Source organism: Musca autumnalis, unplaced genomic scaffold, assembly GCF_047663935.1.
Source record: "Musca autumnalis isolate F117 unplaced genomic scaffold, ASM4766393v1 scaffold_3, whole genome shotgun sequence".
NCBI classification, from domain to species: Eukaryota; Metazoa; Arthropoda; class Insecta; order Diptera; family Muscidae; genus Musca; species Musca autumnalis.
Genome location: NW_027411866.1, coordinates 113,899,432 through 113,915,278, shown reverse-complemented (window position 1 = coordinate 113,915,278; position 15,847 = coordinate 113,899,432). Strand labels below are relative to the sequence as shown.

At 36.8% G+C, this 15,847-nt stretch overlaps 1 protein-coding gene and 1 long non-coding RNA gene across 9 annotated transcripts in view; both read right to left on the bottom strand.

Moving 5' to 3' along the window:
• Window positions 1–219: 219 nt before the first annotated feature.
• LOC141397536 (uncharacterized) lies at window positions 220–1,410 on the bottom strand. Its single transcript, XR_012411422.1, has 2 exons — window positions 1,070–1,410; window positions 220–995 (listed from the first exon to the last, which is right to left on the bottom strand). It is a non-coding gene; the product is annotated as an uncharacterized lncRNA (long non-coding RNA).
• Window positions 1,411–5,851: 4,441 nt separating this feature from the next.
• X11L overlaps window positions 5,852–15,847 on the bottom strand; it is a 44,017-nt gene continuing 34,021 nt past the window's right edge. For 6 of the 8 annotated variants that reach the window (XM_073973873.1, XM_073973874.1, XM_073973876.1 and 3 more), the window contains 4 exons: window positions 13,576–13,718; window positions 12,259–13,176; window positions 12,053–12,193; window positions 5,852–7,385 (listed from right to left, as the gene is read on the bottom strand). In XM_073973873.1, coding sequence (XP_073829974.1) covers window positions 7,314–7,385; window positions 12,053–12,193; window positions 12,259–13,176; window positions 13,576–13,718 — 1,274 coding nt within the window. In that variant the 3' untranslated portion in view covers window positions 5,852–7,313. The remainder of the gene's footprint in view (window positions 7,386–12,052; window positions 12,194–12,258; window positions 13,177–13,575; window positions 13,719–15,847) is intronic. The other 2 variants (XM_073973881.1, XM_073973880.1) reach the window with 1 other exon arrangement.

The following is a 15,847-nucleotide window of genomic DNA, read 5'->3' as shown; positions in this document are numbered from 1 at the left end:
CACACTACCACATAAAATGAAACGATTACAAACACGAGTACACTAGAAACAGGGGAGCTTGATGAATGTGCTCCCACACTTCGCCCGCCCATCCTTGACCCTTAAGTCCTAACATAACCATAAATCATCATAAGGGCCCCACATCCCACAGACACTTACCTCACGACTGCCTACACTACCTTTCCTCTCTCACAAACAAAAATTAGAACATCATAATTATTCAATACAATCACACAAAGAACATATTTATTGAGGAATTAAACATATTTAAACCTAACGAATAATTAACTTGAAAACTTAACACCAACAATCACAATTATTTATTGAGTCAATTCTTAGATTACCATTTTTTTAACGTATAGCAACGCATATTTTAAGGCCAACCTGGGCCAATCCTAAATATTATTAAGACCTGCCTAATAGAGCTCTGTTAGTGGTTTTTGAGACTCATTTCTTTGTCTCTAGAAAAAAACCAAATTTATAGAAATTTAGGCTAAACGTTTTAAAGGGCAACCCTACACTCGCATTTAGAACAAATTGGCGTTAACTTCCCTCACAATCAATAAAAAGAATATAATTAGAATGAACACTTAGGACAACACAACTTAACCTAGTTATTTTTAGTTATGCATTATAAAAATTTTAGTTATCAATATTTTTGTATGTTAATTTTCCTTTTAATTAATTTCTGGTACTTATCAATTTTTTAAAACATCATTTTTTCAATTTCTTTCATTTCAGTGGCTCAGCCGTTGCACAGTTTTGCGGACACCTCACAAACAAATGGTAAAGATGGTTATGTACACGCCATAGACATCAGTGGTATTCATCTGACATCGTCACCCAATCGACATCAAAATTATTGCCGTCTTTCAAACATCAAAGGAGTTTTGGTTGAAATCAATTTACGGCCGTTATTAATAAATGAAGCTGACCCCCTCCTTTGTAACGGCTGAGGAGGTCAGTGAAGGTCTGGTTTGGCTGAGTGGCGTACACTTTAAATAAATAAAGAACACAAAAATACAACTATTTATACACAGTCACCGCATACAATATTCTCTAAACTTACAATTTTTATCACGCCCACAACAATTACAAAAACGAGACTTTCAAGTCTTTTAATAAAAAGGCACATCAATTGCAAAACAAAATGTCTGTGTTTTTTTTTTACTTCTTTCTAGTTTGTTGGTTATATTTTTAAATCACAAGTTTGGGGGTTTTAATTTGCCGGCACCACTTTGGAAATGAAAATGGTCTGAGTTTGGTCTTTTTCCCCTTTTATATCAAGAAAAAGGACGCTGAATCTCCCTCCTTTTCCTGATTTCCATAATTTTCCGACATTTCTTTTCGTTCGTTTTGGTTTTGTTCTGTCTAAACATCTGTTCGCTCTGTCATGAAGGCAGAGCTGTATTTTTTGAGTGCGTTACTTAAGCACTAACCTACATGCATTAATAATATTGGCAGCACTGTTTTCAGCCATGACCCTGAGTGCAAAACTGTTTCCGTTTTCACTCTTTTCATGGCCGGCAGCTACATTCAACATTTTTACGGCTTTAAAAGGCCGGCCCGAAATTACAGAAAATAAAAAAAACTCCTACAGATACACGCAACATGCTTAAGTGTTCCATACGTATATATATATATAATTGTTCCGCAAACATCCCAAGCGGGACAAGGGAGACTTCTCTCATATCAATGAATGCACCCCGATTCATATTAAGCTCAATGATATGGAACCTACAATTTATAGCCGAGTTCGAACGGCGTGTCCTAAGACACCACTTGTAGAGAAGATTTACATGGCTGAAATACTTCTGCGTGTAAGGCGGGTGTGCATACCATTGCACCACGGTGGCACCCTAGAATGTACTTGCAAAAAACACAGAAATATATGTTGGAATATAAAAGTTATAGAGAAATTTTTAAAAATTGAATTTTTGTCGAATTGTTTCATATCCACACTTATGACACAAATGTAAAATATAGTGTATCACATCCTAGCCAGCATTTTTTGAAAATTTTAATCAAATTCGAGTCTTTTTTGATCCGACTGCACGATTAAAAAGCTGGAATATGAGCTCATTTTCTGATCATAAATGACTCCTTTGTCGGGAGGAAAACGTAACCTCAGGCGACTCTTCTAAACAAACCACAAATGAGTCTTCCTCTGCATTAGTTTCGAGTCGTTTTTGCCCATTTTCTAATGGTATATAAAGTCTTTTTCGAGTCGTATTTCAATCATTTATTGGCGATTTGTTTAATCAACAATTGGGACTATTTTTCGAGTCATGTTTTTAATCGGTTATGAGTCTTTAGGGAGTCATTTATGAGTCTTTTTATTAGACGAAATAAATTAAAAGAATTTTTTATATTGTTTTTTTTTTTTTTTTTTTTGTTTCTTTCCTTTGTTTTGTAGTCTTTTCTGCTTTGTTATGTCTTTTAATTATCCTCTACAGCTTCTTCATTTCACTTGGCAAAACCTGAACATGTGTTGTGTTTGTCTAAACACTTAATATTATACGTTACATTTATATCAAAGTTTTATAGAAAGTGTATATGGGAACTATTTACAACCAAACAAAAATAAAACAAAACAATCAGTTTTTAATCACCTATCTGTTCAAAATATGAGCAGAAGATATATAATTATACAGGCATGTCACAGATTCCGATCGGAATGGTTTCAATTCCGTAATTTCATTTCGATCGTTTTTGCTTTAAAGCTGAAAGCACATACAACGTTTGAGTAAAGTTTTGCGTTGGGCATTGACAAAAAAACAACAACAACAGGGCGACGCCGACACTAAAGTCCGGCGTTGATGTGTTTGCCGGCATATATTTCAAATGAATTTGAATTTTTTGGCATCATGCCCAACAGTGTAAAAACGGCCAAAACGACACAAAACTTTACCCAAACGTTGTATCTGTTTACAGCTTAACTCTTCAGATTCCGATCGATTTTGTGAAATCGGAAAACTTAACTATTTAGTTTAAATATGAAATTAAATGTAAATTTGTTAATAAAACAACATTTTTATTATTTTTAAGTGCTTTTAGAGTGTTTTAAAGTGGCAAATTAAAAAAAAATTAAAATACAATTCCGTTTGCAAAATCAAAAGTGGTTTCATTCCGGAGTGGAATTAATTCCACTTTCGATCGGAATTCCTTTCTGTGACATGCCTGATAATCACTTTTCAAACACCTGCATGACCCGTTTTTGATTAAGCATTTTTCAATCTTCATGAAGATCAAAATGTGACAATAAATAACGAAAAAATAGCCACATTTTAAACGCCTCAAAGATTTATTTGTGATTGCTACACATTTGTTGTTGTATTTTAAATTGAACTCTTTTTATTCATTACAGGGAGTCACTTTCGAGTCCCTTTCTGATCATACAAGCGACTTAATCAATTTTTGATCACCAAAAGGAATCTAAAAAGACTCCGCAATGTGATTTTTGATAAAACAATCTTCCAAAAGCCAGCTGGGATGGAACAAAGTGACAAAAAAATTTTGCCATCTTTGCCTCAATAAATTCAAAACTTCTAAATCAAAAATTAAAGTTCTGATTTTTGAAATATGTTTTTAAACTTGTAAGTTATTACAATATTAATATAATTTCTGAAGAAACCGTCGAAACGTTGATATCGCGGAAACTAGAGCAAATAGAAACACGCCAATCAAAAATTCTGAAAGAGCATGCCGGAAAACCCTAGAAACCACCTGTATCTCAAAAAGTCAAAAATTGCGTATGGAACACTTAAGCATAAAAACGACGATATATTGTATGAAAATGACAACTTAAATCAACTGGATTTGTGAAATCCAGCATAGTCTAAATGGGCAATGAGTAAGGTATTCAAACCAAATGGATTAGGAAATAAATAAGTTTAAAGAAGAGTGCGAATTCTATTCTTGTTTTGCTCATCCGACAAAAGCTCTGTATGTAGGTTAGGGTGGGGTGATTTGAACGCCTTAAGTCCCGGTCGGCCCGCACTAGAGCGAAATTATGCGTCCATAGATCGAGTTCCATAGTAGAGTAATGTCATGAAATTACTGTATTGGGGATCTCGATCTAAGAACGCCTAGTTCCATGAAATCGCTTTTGTGTGGACCGGAACTAAGGGACGCTTCGCGTTCCTGATACTGAGCAAAAAAGTCCACTAGACCATACGTCAGTTTTGGCCTTGTGAAAGTGCAAATTTTTCTTGAAAATATAGATAAATTTACAAAATTTACACTTTAACAAGGCCAAAACTCCCTGAAAGAGTGTTCCAATGCTTTTGCCATGTACTAGGGAGTTATTAAATATTGTCTTGGCTACAATTTTTGTCTTAGTTTTAAATCCAGAATCTCAATGGTTTGATTGTTATAGACCAAAATATCCAAACAAATGTTCAGGGCAATCATGAAATGATGAAATTCTTTTTAAAATCAATGTTTTAAAATATTGAAAACTGCTAGAATCACTTAGTTATGGAATATTCTCGCCGAATCGACAAAAAATCGGGTATGTGATGGAAAACGATTCGACTCGTTTTGCCATAAATCAAAATCGTATATCTCTAATTTTGGTGAATATTTTAATGAAACTGAAAATGGAATTTTAGAATATTATTAAAATAAGGGCCTTTTGCGAAGCAATACTATATGTATCATCAACGGCACTCCGATTATATACCATTTCGATTCTGCAAATCGATTCGATTCGGTTTTCATCACATACCCGAATATTCCCTTTTTGACATAAATTTGGAAATTAAAAATTGTGAAATTGTTGAAAGGGAACAAATTCCACACAGAATTTTTATTCATGATAACAAGATAACAGTTAAGAAGTTTCCAGTACATCGCAAAAACATTGGAACGCTCTTTCAGACAGTTTTGGCCTTGTGAAAATGCAATTTTTTCGTGAAAATATTGATAAATTTACAAAATTTGCTTTTACAAGGCCAAAACTACATGAGAGTTCTTAACCATTGTCTTGGCTAAAATTGTTGTCTTAGTATTGGATCGAAAATCTCAATGTTTTGGCTGTTATAGGCCAAAATATTAAAAATGTGTTTCTACATTTCCGACTTTTTGATCATAAAAACGAAGGTTATTTTCTAAGTAATATGTTCAGAGAAATTGCAGACCGAGACAATAGGTACAACTTTACTTTTGAAAAAAATAAAAAAAAAATAGTTTACAAAATACGAGACCAAGAAAATTTTCAAAAAAAAAAAATAATAATAAAACAAAAATGGAAGTCAAAATGTAAAAGCTCGATTCTCACAGTACGCTCCCTCCAAGACTTTTTCATTCCATACTAATCGCCCCACCCTAATGTAGGTATAGTCGAGAAACGTATCATTTTACTTACCCTCATTTTCCATTAGAAAAATTAAAATATAAACCACAAAACAAAATATATATTTTTTTAGATAAGCTTCGAGTATAACCAAATATAGCTCACATTTATTTATAATATTTAGAATAATTACAAAATAAATTTTTGGTATAAAACTATATAAACTAAAAGCTGTTAATTATACAAAATAAACTAAAATAAAAAAACAGTGTCTTTTTGTTTATTGTTTTTAGGGGATAAAAATAAATTTAACTAAAAAATTAGTAAAAAAAAACAAATTATAATGAGAACTTATTTTATATAAGTACATTTAAATTGCAAAAAATATATAAGCTTTGAGCTACGGTAAACCGTCGTCAATACAAATTCGTTCATTTCTTAAATATTGCAAAAAAAACAGTTTTTTAAAAAATTTAACTTAAATATTTAAGTAACAATTATTTTTAATAAAAACTAAGAAATATTTTGGAAATATATTTATATGGCTATATATACTAAGAAATATATACATACAAATACATATACAGGTGTATATAAAAATGGCACTAAATTTTGTTTAAAAAATACTTGCTTTTCGATTTTGTTTAAACAATTGCATACAAAGCTTTGCAAACATTGGATGTTGGAGGAGGGAGATGCATAAATTATCCATCCATTCACTTTCCACAATCACTTTTTCGAGAACAATCGGTCAGTCAGTATTTACAATTTAACCTGCAGCTTCTTGATAAACTCCTGACCACCACACATCCAATGTTCTTTAAACCAAAATAAAAACTGGAAAAAATCAAGTCTTGTAAAATTTAAATTACTTGGTTTAAGTTTAAAGTTAAAGACGCATAACATTCCTGTAATGTATATACCTCTGTGTATGTTGTGTGTCTTTTATAAGTGTAAGATGGACGACAGTGAGTGAGGTGGGGTGTTAGGGCGTGGAAATAGTTGTTGTTGTTCGTTTTCTCATTGAAGCCTTAAAGAGAAAAATGTCGAGAATACATACTTGAAATCTAAAATATTGTAGATATTTTGTTGTTATGGTCTAGAGGGGCATTTTGTTTTATCAGTTGTTTTTTTTTAGCTAAATGCAATTAGCAGCAGTTTTCAAAATAGTATTTAAGACGGGGTTCAATGTGAGTATTATTATTTTTACGGGTTGAAGTTTTTTTCTTTTTTTTTTTAATTTCCATAATAATCTTAAATTTAATATGCGCTTATATTGTATTGGTTTTTGTTGTTGATTTCGTTATCGAAAAATTATGATTGATTTGTTCTTCTTCGTTTTGTTAGTTTGCTGTGGCTTAAAATGGCCTTTAACGGCTGGCTGGCGACCATTTAAAACACAACAAAGGAAATTTCTTTTTTATCAGTCTTTCATCTTTTTTTAAAAAAAGATAAATAGAAAACGTGAGCAATTTTCATTAATACTTTTTTTGTTTTGAATATAAAACTAAATCTCTGCTTCCTTCTTTTTGTTCATGGACAACGAATTCATTCATAATGAACTTGTTGTTGCCTTCCGTATTTGAAGTAGTTCGTAAATTGTATCTCAAAACGGCAAATGAAATTAAATAAATTCTATAAATGTTATTTAGTTTTTGTTTTATAAGCTGTTCTTTTGTTAGCTTTTTGAGCCAAAAATACATTTTTTCATGTTTTCTTGAAAGCCTCTTTTTGTTTGTTTGTCAATTGCAAAGCTTTATTCTGAAAGTTTATATTTATAATCTGATTTTTTTGTTTTGCCTAACTGCTGCCTATTAGAATACGCTATTATTTGTTATTTTTCGTTTGTTCTTCTAAGTTTGAGTAGTTTTTTTTTTTTCATCCTTTTTCTCTTAGTGAAAATTATACAAAATTAAGTTTTGTCTATTACTAATATTAATAATATAATTTCGTACGACCCTTAAAGCTTAATTTGAATAATTTATATTATTACTTTAGTATATATAGATTGAGAGTTTTAGATATAGATGGGCGTCTCTTGACCCGTTAATAAACGAAACATGGAAGTGGGCATTGTTTTCATTAAAATCTGTAAAGAGAAAGAATAAATAAATAAAAATTTCACTCTAAAACCTACATTAGGGTGGGGCGATTTGAACATCTTAAGGAGCGCTTCGCGTTCCTGATTCTTGCAATTATGTACTGTGTCAAAAAGTCCACTAGATCACACGTATGCGGTGAAAGTGGAGCTTCCACAATTTGACAAGCAGTTTTTTTTTTCTTTATTGGAAAATTTTCTTTGGCTCATATTTCGTAAAACATTTGAAATTTTGACTTATACCCCGGTTACACTTAACCGGATTAACCCAGTGGGTTTGGGTTTCAAATATCAATTCCATAGTGCAAACGTCAAATAAATCCCCATAAAGTGGGTTAACCCGGCAAATAACTCTGATGTAATCGTACTATTATTTTCAAAAGTAAAGTTGTAACTATTGTCTCGGGTTACAATTTCTCTGAACATAAAAACTTCGATTTCATGGTAAAAAATTGAAAATGTAGAATATTCACCAGTTTTTGTCAGGTTTTTGTTTTTGATATTTTGGCCTATAACAGCCAACATATTGATATTTTCGATTCAATACTGAGACAAAAATTGTAGCCAATAGTTAAGAACTCTCTAGCACATTGCAAAAGCATTGGAATCCATCGGCAGTTTTGGCCAAAGTGCAAATTTTGGTAATTTGTCAATACTTTACGAAAAATTTGCACTTTTACAATTCTGCCTGAAGGAGCGTTCCAATGCTTTTGCGATGTACTAGAGAGTTATTAATCACTATCTTGGCCACAATTGGATCGTATTGGATCGAAAATCTCACTGGTTTGGCCGTTATAGGACAACAAAAAAAACATGTCAAAATTTGTGAATTTTCTACATTTTCGACTTTTTTTAAGTAACACGTTCAAATAAATTGCAGTCCGAGGCAATAGCTACAACTTAACTTTTGAAAATAAGTCTACAGTTCAAATAGTTTACTAAATATGAGCCCAAGAAAATTTGTAAATTTTTTGCAAAACAAAAAAAGAAAAAAAACTGCAAGTCAAAATGTGAAAACTCGGTTTTCACCATAAATTTATGGTCTAGTGTAAATTTTGTTCAGTACAATCTCAAGAATCTGAATCATTAAGATTTAGTCCTTCCATACTAATCGCCCCACCCTCTAGGCCTATTCTGTAACTTTTGTCGATAGAAAAGTTGTTAACATTTCTTTTGTTTTTGTAACAACTACAAAACAAATGAAATTGTTGTAAAATAAACAATGAGTGAAGTTGTTAAAAAGTTACTGAATAGGGGGGCAGCCCCACATACATACTTGTAAATAAGTAAATAACATGTAATAAAGGATCAGTCGGCGTTGCCGACAGAGATACACCCTCGGCCTGCGTGAATTGAAATATTCATCTAAGGGCAGTTCGACTACCGGCTACACAACCAAAATACTGGCCTAGTTTCAGAGATCTGCTCAAACCTTCTTATGTTCGGGTAGCAGAAAGGACGTTCCGTGACATCATCACTGCTGCAGGCGGTTCGCCATATACCTACAGGCCGACCCTCCAAAGTGCGAATAAACTTTCGAGCAGAGGCGACAGGATTAGCAAATGAGCGTGATGATCTTCGTCGTGCCAACCCCAGTGACCCCCGAGTCACGGAGCTGACACTGGAAGTTAACAGGTTGGTCGGCGAGTATTAGCGGAACAACAAGTGGTTAAATCATCTGAAGAATTCCAACATTGGTGTTGGTATAAGTGAATTGTGGGCAACGGTTAAATCACTCTCGAAACCTCGCAAGAAGGATGACAGGACCTCAGTCACGTTTGGCAAAGATACGCTGACTGACCCGAAGAGGTGTGCAAGCCTAGCCCATGAGCGTGATGAGATTCGTCGTGCCAACCACAGGACCCCCGAGTCAGGGAACTGACACTAGAAGTTAACAGGTTAGGTTTAGGATGCGTAACTGTCGTGCTGGCAGCCACTCCACGCGGAGAGGTGCATTGTGATCATCCAGACTATTGAATTATGTGTATTGTAGAGAAGATGTTGTTGTGATGTGATGGTGTGTACATTGGGTTATTTGTTTGTAGTTAACAGGTTGGTCGGCGAGTATAAGCGGAACAAGTGGTTAAATCATCTGCAGAGTTGCAACATGGGAGCCGGTATAATTGAATTGTGGGCAACGGTTAAATTACTCTCGGACCCTCGAAAGGAGGAAGACAGGACCTCAGTCACGTTTGGCGACAATACGCTGACTGACCCGACGAATAGGTGAGCAAGTTATTTCAGTCGCCAGTTTGTCGAACACCCCGGGAGCGACAGGGCGAAGAGTACTACGTTCATATAGATCTCCCACTGCCGAGGATTAACCTCCACAATTTATAATGGATAATGTTGGGAATGTCGTCAGGAAAGCTAAGTAATCCAAAGCGTTGAGCCCTGATGGAATCTCCATGGTAATGTTGAAACAGCTGGATGTGCCGGGAGTCGAATATCTCACTTAAGTTTTCAAACTGTCGGTAGCCACCCACATCGTTCCTGAAGTCTGGGAAATGGGCAGGGTGGTCCCGCAACTGAAGCCGGCAAGGATGCCAGCAAAGGTGAATCGTACGGACCAATTTCGTTTTTTTTTTCGCCCGTAACAAACACTCTTGAGGCTTTAGTCCTCCCCAGCATTAGAAGTAACTATCCAGTTGCTGATCATCAGCATGGGTTCTGTAAGCAGGCAAGCACGACAATAGCGCTGCACGCCATCTCACACATATTCGTGGAGGGCTCAACCAGAGCATGCCGGATAATAGAACAGTGATGATGACGCTTGACTTATCAAAAGCCTTTAACACTGTCAAGCACTTCACTCTGTTTGAGCACATCGAGCAGACTAACTTCCGATCATGTTTGAAACGTTGATTAATCAATTATATGTGTGGAAGCCAGTCGTACGTGGAATTCAGGAACAAGAAACAAGAACAAGCCCGGTAGAGTGAAACAGGAAGTTCCCCAAGGTGTAGTGATATCTCCGGAACTGTTTAACATCTACCTCTCCTGTAATCCGCCCCCCAGACTGCATTGAGATCGTAACATATGCGAATGATTGTACGATCTTTGCGTCAGGTACCTTTCCTGATGTCGTTTGTGAAAGGCTGTACTCCTATTTGACCGATCTTACCAACTTTTTCCACGCGTGGAATTTTTATTTATTTATTCAATACAAAGAAAGCTACAATGCCAATTATACAATTGATATGCAAATATCCACCACATGGACGACAAAGGTGAGAACAGAGTTGAACGTCATGGTCGATGGTAGCGGATTCCGACCACAAACTAACCAAAGATGAGAGCCATCCTAAAATCCATATGGTGGATGGAATTTACTGATATAGAAAGAGTGGTCAAAGGTTACAAGAGGGAGGTTTTAATAGCATTAACATAGATGCAGTCGCAGATGCCATAAACAACCATCGGAGAACATCCTCCATTTATCGCAGTTGAGGAGTGTCTGCTGCCACGACAAACCAGAGCAGGTTTGGCACTGTGCAAAACTTCAGCGGCACAGGCCCCCACGACATCTTTTTAATTGCTTCTTTTGCTTTTGCAATTTTCGGAGGTTTGCGATGTCAGTGAATCATCCATATCATTGATGGATATTTCACTCTTGCCGTTCTCCTCCAGTGCTTTTTGCCTGATAACCAATGGTTTGTCGGATTTGTTCGATACTAAAATGTCTGGCCCAGTGGAATAAGTCGTTTCAGCAATCTTGCTCCCGGATTGGGTATCACTATCATGACTAGAGGTTGGGACATGGATCACTGTTGTGTCCATGTTATCTTTAGTCAGCGATAAATTCTCCAAGATATCATCAGGGATGCTCTCCTCCTTGAGAGTAAGGGGGATTATTTCCTCAATTAGGTTGAGGAGTAACCGACTCTGTCTGTTTAGACTGTCATTTATTTGGTCCTTTTCCCGTCTGCTTCTCTACAACACCAGAGATTGAGCTGCTGGCGATGGTATTGAGGGGTTCGTTGTCGGTGTCCATATTGATGGCCAGGGATAGAGAAGTTGATGCACTTGTCGGATTGAAGACTGAGGGTGACAAGAAATCCACTCCTACATCAGTCGAAAGTTTGTTTGTTGAGTTGTTGGTCTTTTTAATTAAACTTTGTATATCCATGAGTCATTGAGTGATGGAGGCGCTGAGGTCCACCTCGGCGTAGCCCACTTACGACGGCAAGATCTTGGCAACTAAACCTAATACTCGTTGAGTCGCCGAGGCTCCGTTCAAATACAGTTTGTTCCCTTTAAACACCGATAGGCACGTGGTCGGTGATAGGTGATCTCATTTAGGGTAGAAGATAACTACTTGAATCTATGTCGCTCGCCCAGAGATGCATTGTGGAATATCGTCTTGCGGCAATCCCTCCTCCTTTTTCAACCGGTCTTGGAACCGGTTTTGTCGGAGCATAGAAACATATCAAATACTGTTACAACAAAAACCACAAAACCACGCAGTGGAAATATTCAAACCTGCCACCTAATGACACCAGTAGAGCAACTTCATGAGGAGACGAACATTTTACAGATGCATCAGGTTGTTATTACCGCCATGAGCATCCCTGCTAGTGGATCTGGCTATACCGCAGTCATAAAGTCCTTCAGACCCAAAATTATGTTGTTTTTTTTTTTAACTTATATCAACTTACCTCACCCACGGACGATGACAAGAGCTTAACTATAGTGTCATGAGGCACAGCCACAACACTTTGATTGTTTATTTCAATAATACGATGACCAACACGAACTCCACCTCGTTCTGCTATGCCACCGCGTAAAAGGCTACAAATCTGCAAAAAGAGATTCAAATCGTTAAGACATTTTCAAAGACAAGACGACCTTCGTGATTACTTACCACACCATTTTGAACACTAAAACCCAATTGGAATAATGCTTTAGGACGCAATATTTTCACCTCCACGACGGGAGGACATGGTACAACAGTAAACTTAACAGCTGTTTGATTCTTAGCATTACGTATATAATTCTGACACGTGGACAAGGGAAGACCCACTAAACTAAGACCATTTATGGCTATCAATTGATCACCGATATTCAATTGGCCGCAACGTGCCGCTGCCCCGCCAGACATCAAATTTGCAATAACCACTGTGGGTAACATTGAACCCCAACCGGATTCAACAATGACTACACCCAAAATTTCACCTTTTGCCTTGGGTACAACAACCTCTTTTTGCAGCTCCTTTTTGGCGAATATTTCCAGTTCATCACCAAAAATTTCTTGACTATTCAATACCTCCTGATAGTCCATTTCTTTGGCTAGATTTTCATTTTCAATACCATTGGCTTTCAGGAATTCCATATAGGCCACTTGAAAGGCTTGACCAATGGATTGAGCTATAAATTGGGCCTCATCACTCTCAAAGACGTGGCATATCATTTTGGGCGTACGATTGTGTTTGTTGTTCGATGACGAAGAAATCGATGTTGATGATGTAGAGGTAGTATTTTCTTTGGAATCCTTGTCTTTGCCATTGGTGGTACCGCCACCACCATTGGTGCTTGCAATATCGGATGAATCTGCATTTGCACCTGAACCACCTCCACCACCAGTGGAATTACAAGGATCCGAATGGACAAATCTTCTGCGTGCCATTAATACAACTAAATCACCAATATCGGCAATGTAGGAAATGGTACGCAAAGCATGATCCATCATGATCTCTTTGAGATCAGTATTTAAAACCATTATCTTTTCGGTTGATATGAATAGATCCACTTCGGTGGAGGGTTGATTTTCACCCTCAGGGGCCTAAAAGATGATGAGAAAACCAAAGTCTTGTTTAATTTCTTGGCATTTACCATAGTTCTGGGGGAGAAGCAACACAACACAACAACATACAACATTCATGAATGTGAGAAGGTTTTGGGTTATTATTTTTCTGGGTTAGAGAAGAAAAGGTTGTTATATATTTTATATGAACTTACCAAAGCCTAATTCAATCAAGCAAATTCAAATTCAACAATGTTATAGCAGCATTTTTATAGAAGGGAAATTTTTAATAAAAAAACACATTTTTTATTATAAAGATTTGTCTATTATTTTTGGTTTGTTTTAGAGGCTAGCCGTGCATTAAAGAGGAATAGAAGAATGCAATGAACAGCTTTATTAGTCGGGGATGGGGCAAACAAAGGCCCCCATTATACTTACCTTTATGCGAGATACTGCCTCTTCGGCCTGCATCATACGTGTCGACTTTGTAGGTTGGCCTTCACACACCAATTGGGTTGAACCCAAGTATCGTGCACGAAAGAGAACACCTTCTATCAATACTGCCGGATCCAAAAAACAACCTAAGAATGGGCAAAAGAAATCAAAAATAAATCCATCAAAATTGAGGAAATCAATATAATTAGCCAAAGGAACTAACAAAAAAAGATTTTCCACGATCGACAAAAAGGAAACATTTTCTTGAAAAATTAAGATGATTGCAATGGATCATAAGGGTTCCTAGTGAAGTAGCTTTACCAAAATGTTTATTTAAAGTGATAAAAATCACAAATGCCAAAAAGACGTTACACTGACTGATCCGAAGAAGTGAGAACAATTCCACGGCAGCGGGTTCTTCCGTACCGGATTGACCCGATGCCATAGTGTTTCGGCCAGCGGCTGCCAACCCAGCATCAAACCTTTGTTTTCACGAAGATTTCTATGCTTCTACAACAACAAGTGCAACTACAGTTTGTCGAGCACCCCGGGAGTGACATGGCAAAGAGAAGTGTACTACGTCGCATTAGATCTCTTCTTGCCGAGGATGAACCATCACAATTTACAATGGATGTTGCGAAAGTAATCAGGAACGCTAAATCAACCAAGCTGTGGGCCCTGGTGGAATCGCCACCATGCAAGGATGCCAGCAAAGGTGAATCGTAAAGACCGATTTCGCTTGTGTTGCCCGTGACAAAGACCCTTGATGCTTCCACGCATCAGAAATAGCTATCCATTTATTGACCACCTGCATGGGTTCCGTAAGCAGCACAACACGACAACATGCATCTTCACATGTATTAGTCGAGGACTCAACCACAGGAAGTCGTGTGATAGAACAGTGATGGTAGCGCTAGACTTATCAAAAGACTTTGATATTGTCAAGCACCTCACGCTGTTTGAGGACATTGAGCACACAACCCTCCGGACTTGTTTGAAACGTTGGATAATCAATGATATGTGTGGACGCCATTCGTACTTGAAATTCAGAAACAAGAAGTCCAAGCACCGTAGATGGAAACAGGGAGTCCCCCAAGGTGGGGTAATATTTCCGGAACTGTTTGAGAGCGTAACGAATGCGGATGATTGTGAGATCTCGGGATCAGGTACCTTACCTGATGTAATTTGTGAAAGTCTGAACTCCTATTTGACTGATCTTACCACCTTTTTCCATGCGAGGTAAGTCAACGGCCACTCTGTGCAGAACAGAGGTGAGAATAGAGCTGAATGTCATGGTCTATGGTAGCAGAATTTCGACCAAAAACAACCTCAAAATTCTAGGGGTCACAATTTACAATGGATGATGCTGCGAAAGTCATCAGGAACCCTAAATCGACATGCATGTTCATGTCGTTTGCGCATGCTACAAATTTCTGCGACAGGTTGAAAGTAAGGGTGCTTTTATAGACCCTTTCTGAAAAATGGGTGCTTCTATAGACCCTTTCTGAAAGAAAGTGTGCTTCGATAGACCCTTTCTCAAAGAAACGATGCTTCTATAGACCTTTTCTGAAAGAAAGGGTTCTTCTATAGGCCCTTTCTGAAAGAAAGGTTGTTTCAATAGACACTTTCTGAAAGAAAGGGTGCTTCTATAGACCCTTTCTGAAAGAAAGGGGACTTCTATAGACCCCTTTTTCAAAGAAAGTGTGCTTCGATAGACCCTTTCTGAAAGAAAGTGTACTTCGATATACCCTTTCTGATAGAAAGAGTGCTTCTATAGACCCCTTTTTCAAAGAAAGGGTGCTACTATAGACCCCTTTTTTCAAAGAAACGTTGCTTCTATAGACCCCTATTTCAAAGAAAGGGTGCTTCTATAGACCCCGTTTTCGAAGAAATGGCGCTGCTATAGAATCTTTCTGAAATAAAGGCTGCTTCTATAGACCCTTTCTGAAATAAAGGCTGCTTGTATAGACCCTTTCTGAAATAAAGGCTGCTTCTATAGACCCTTTTTGAAAGAAAGGGTTTCTATATACCCTTTCTGAAAGAAAGAGTGCTGCTATTTCTTTCAGAAAGGGGCTTCTATAGACCCCTTTTTCAAAGAAAGTGTGCTTCGATAGACCCTTTCTGAAAGAAAGTGTGCTTCGATATACCCTTTCTGAAAGAAAGAGTGCTTCGATAGACCCTTTCTGAAAGAAAGTGTGCTTCGATATACCCTTTCTGAAAGAAAGAGTGCTTTGATATACCCCTTTTTTCAAAGAAAGGTTGCTTCTATAGACCC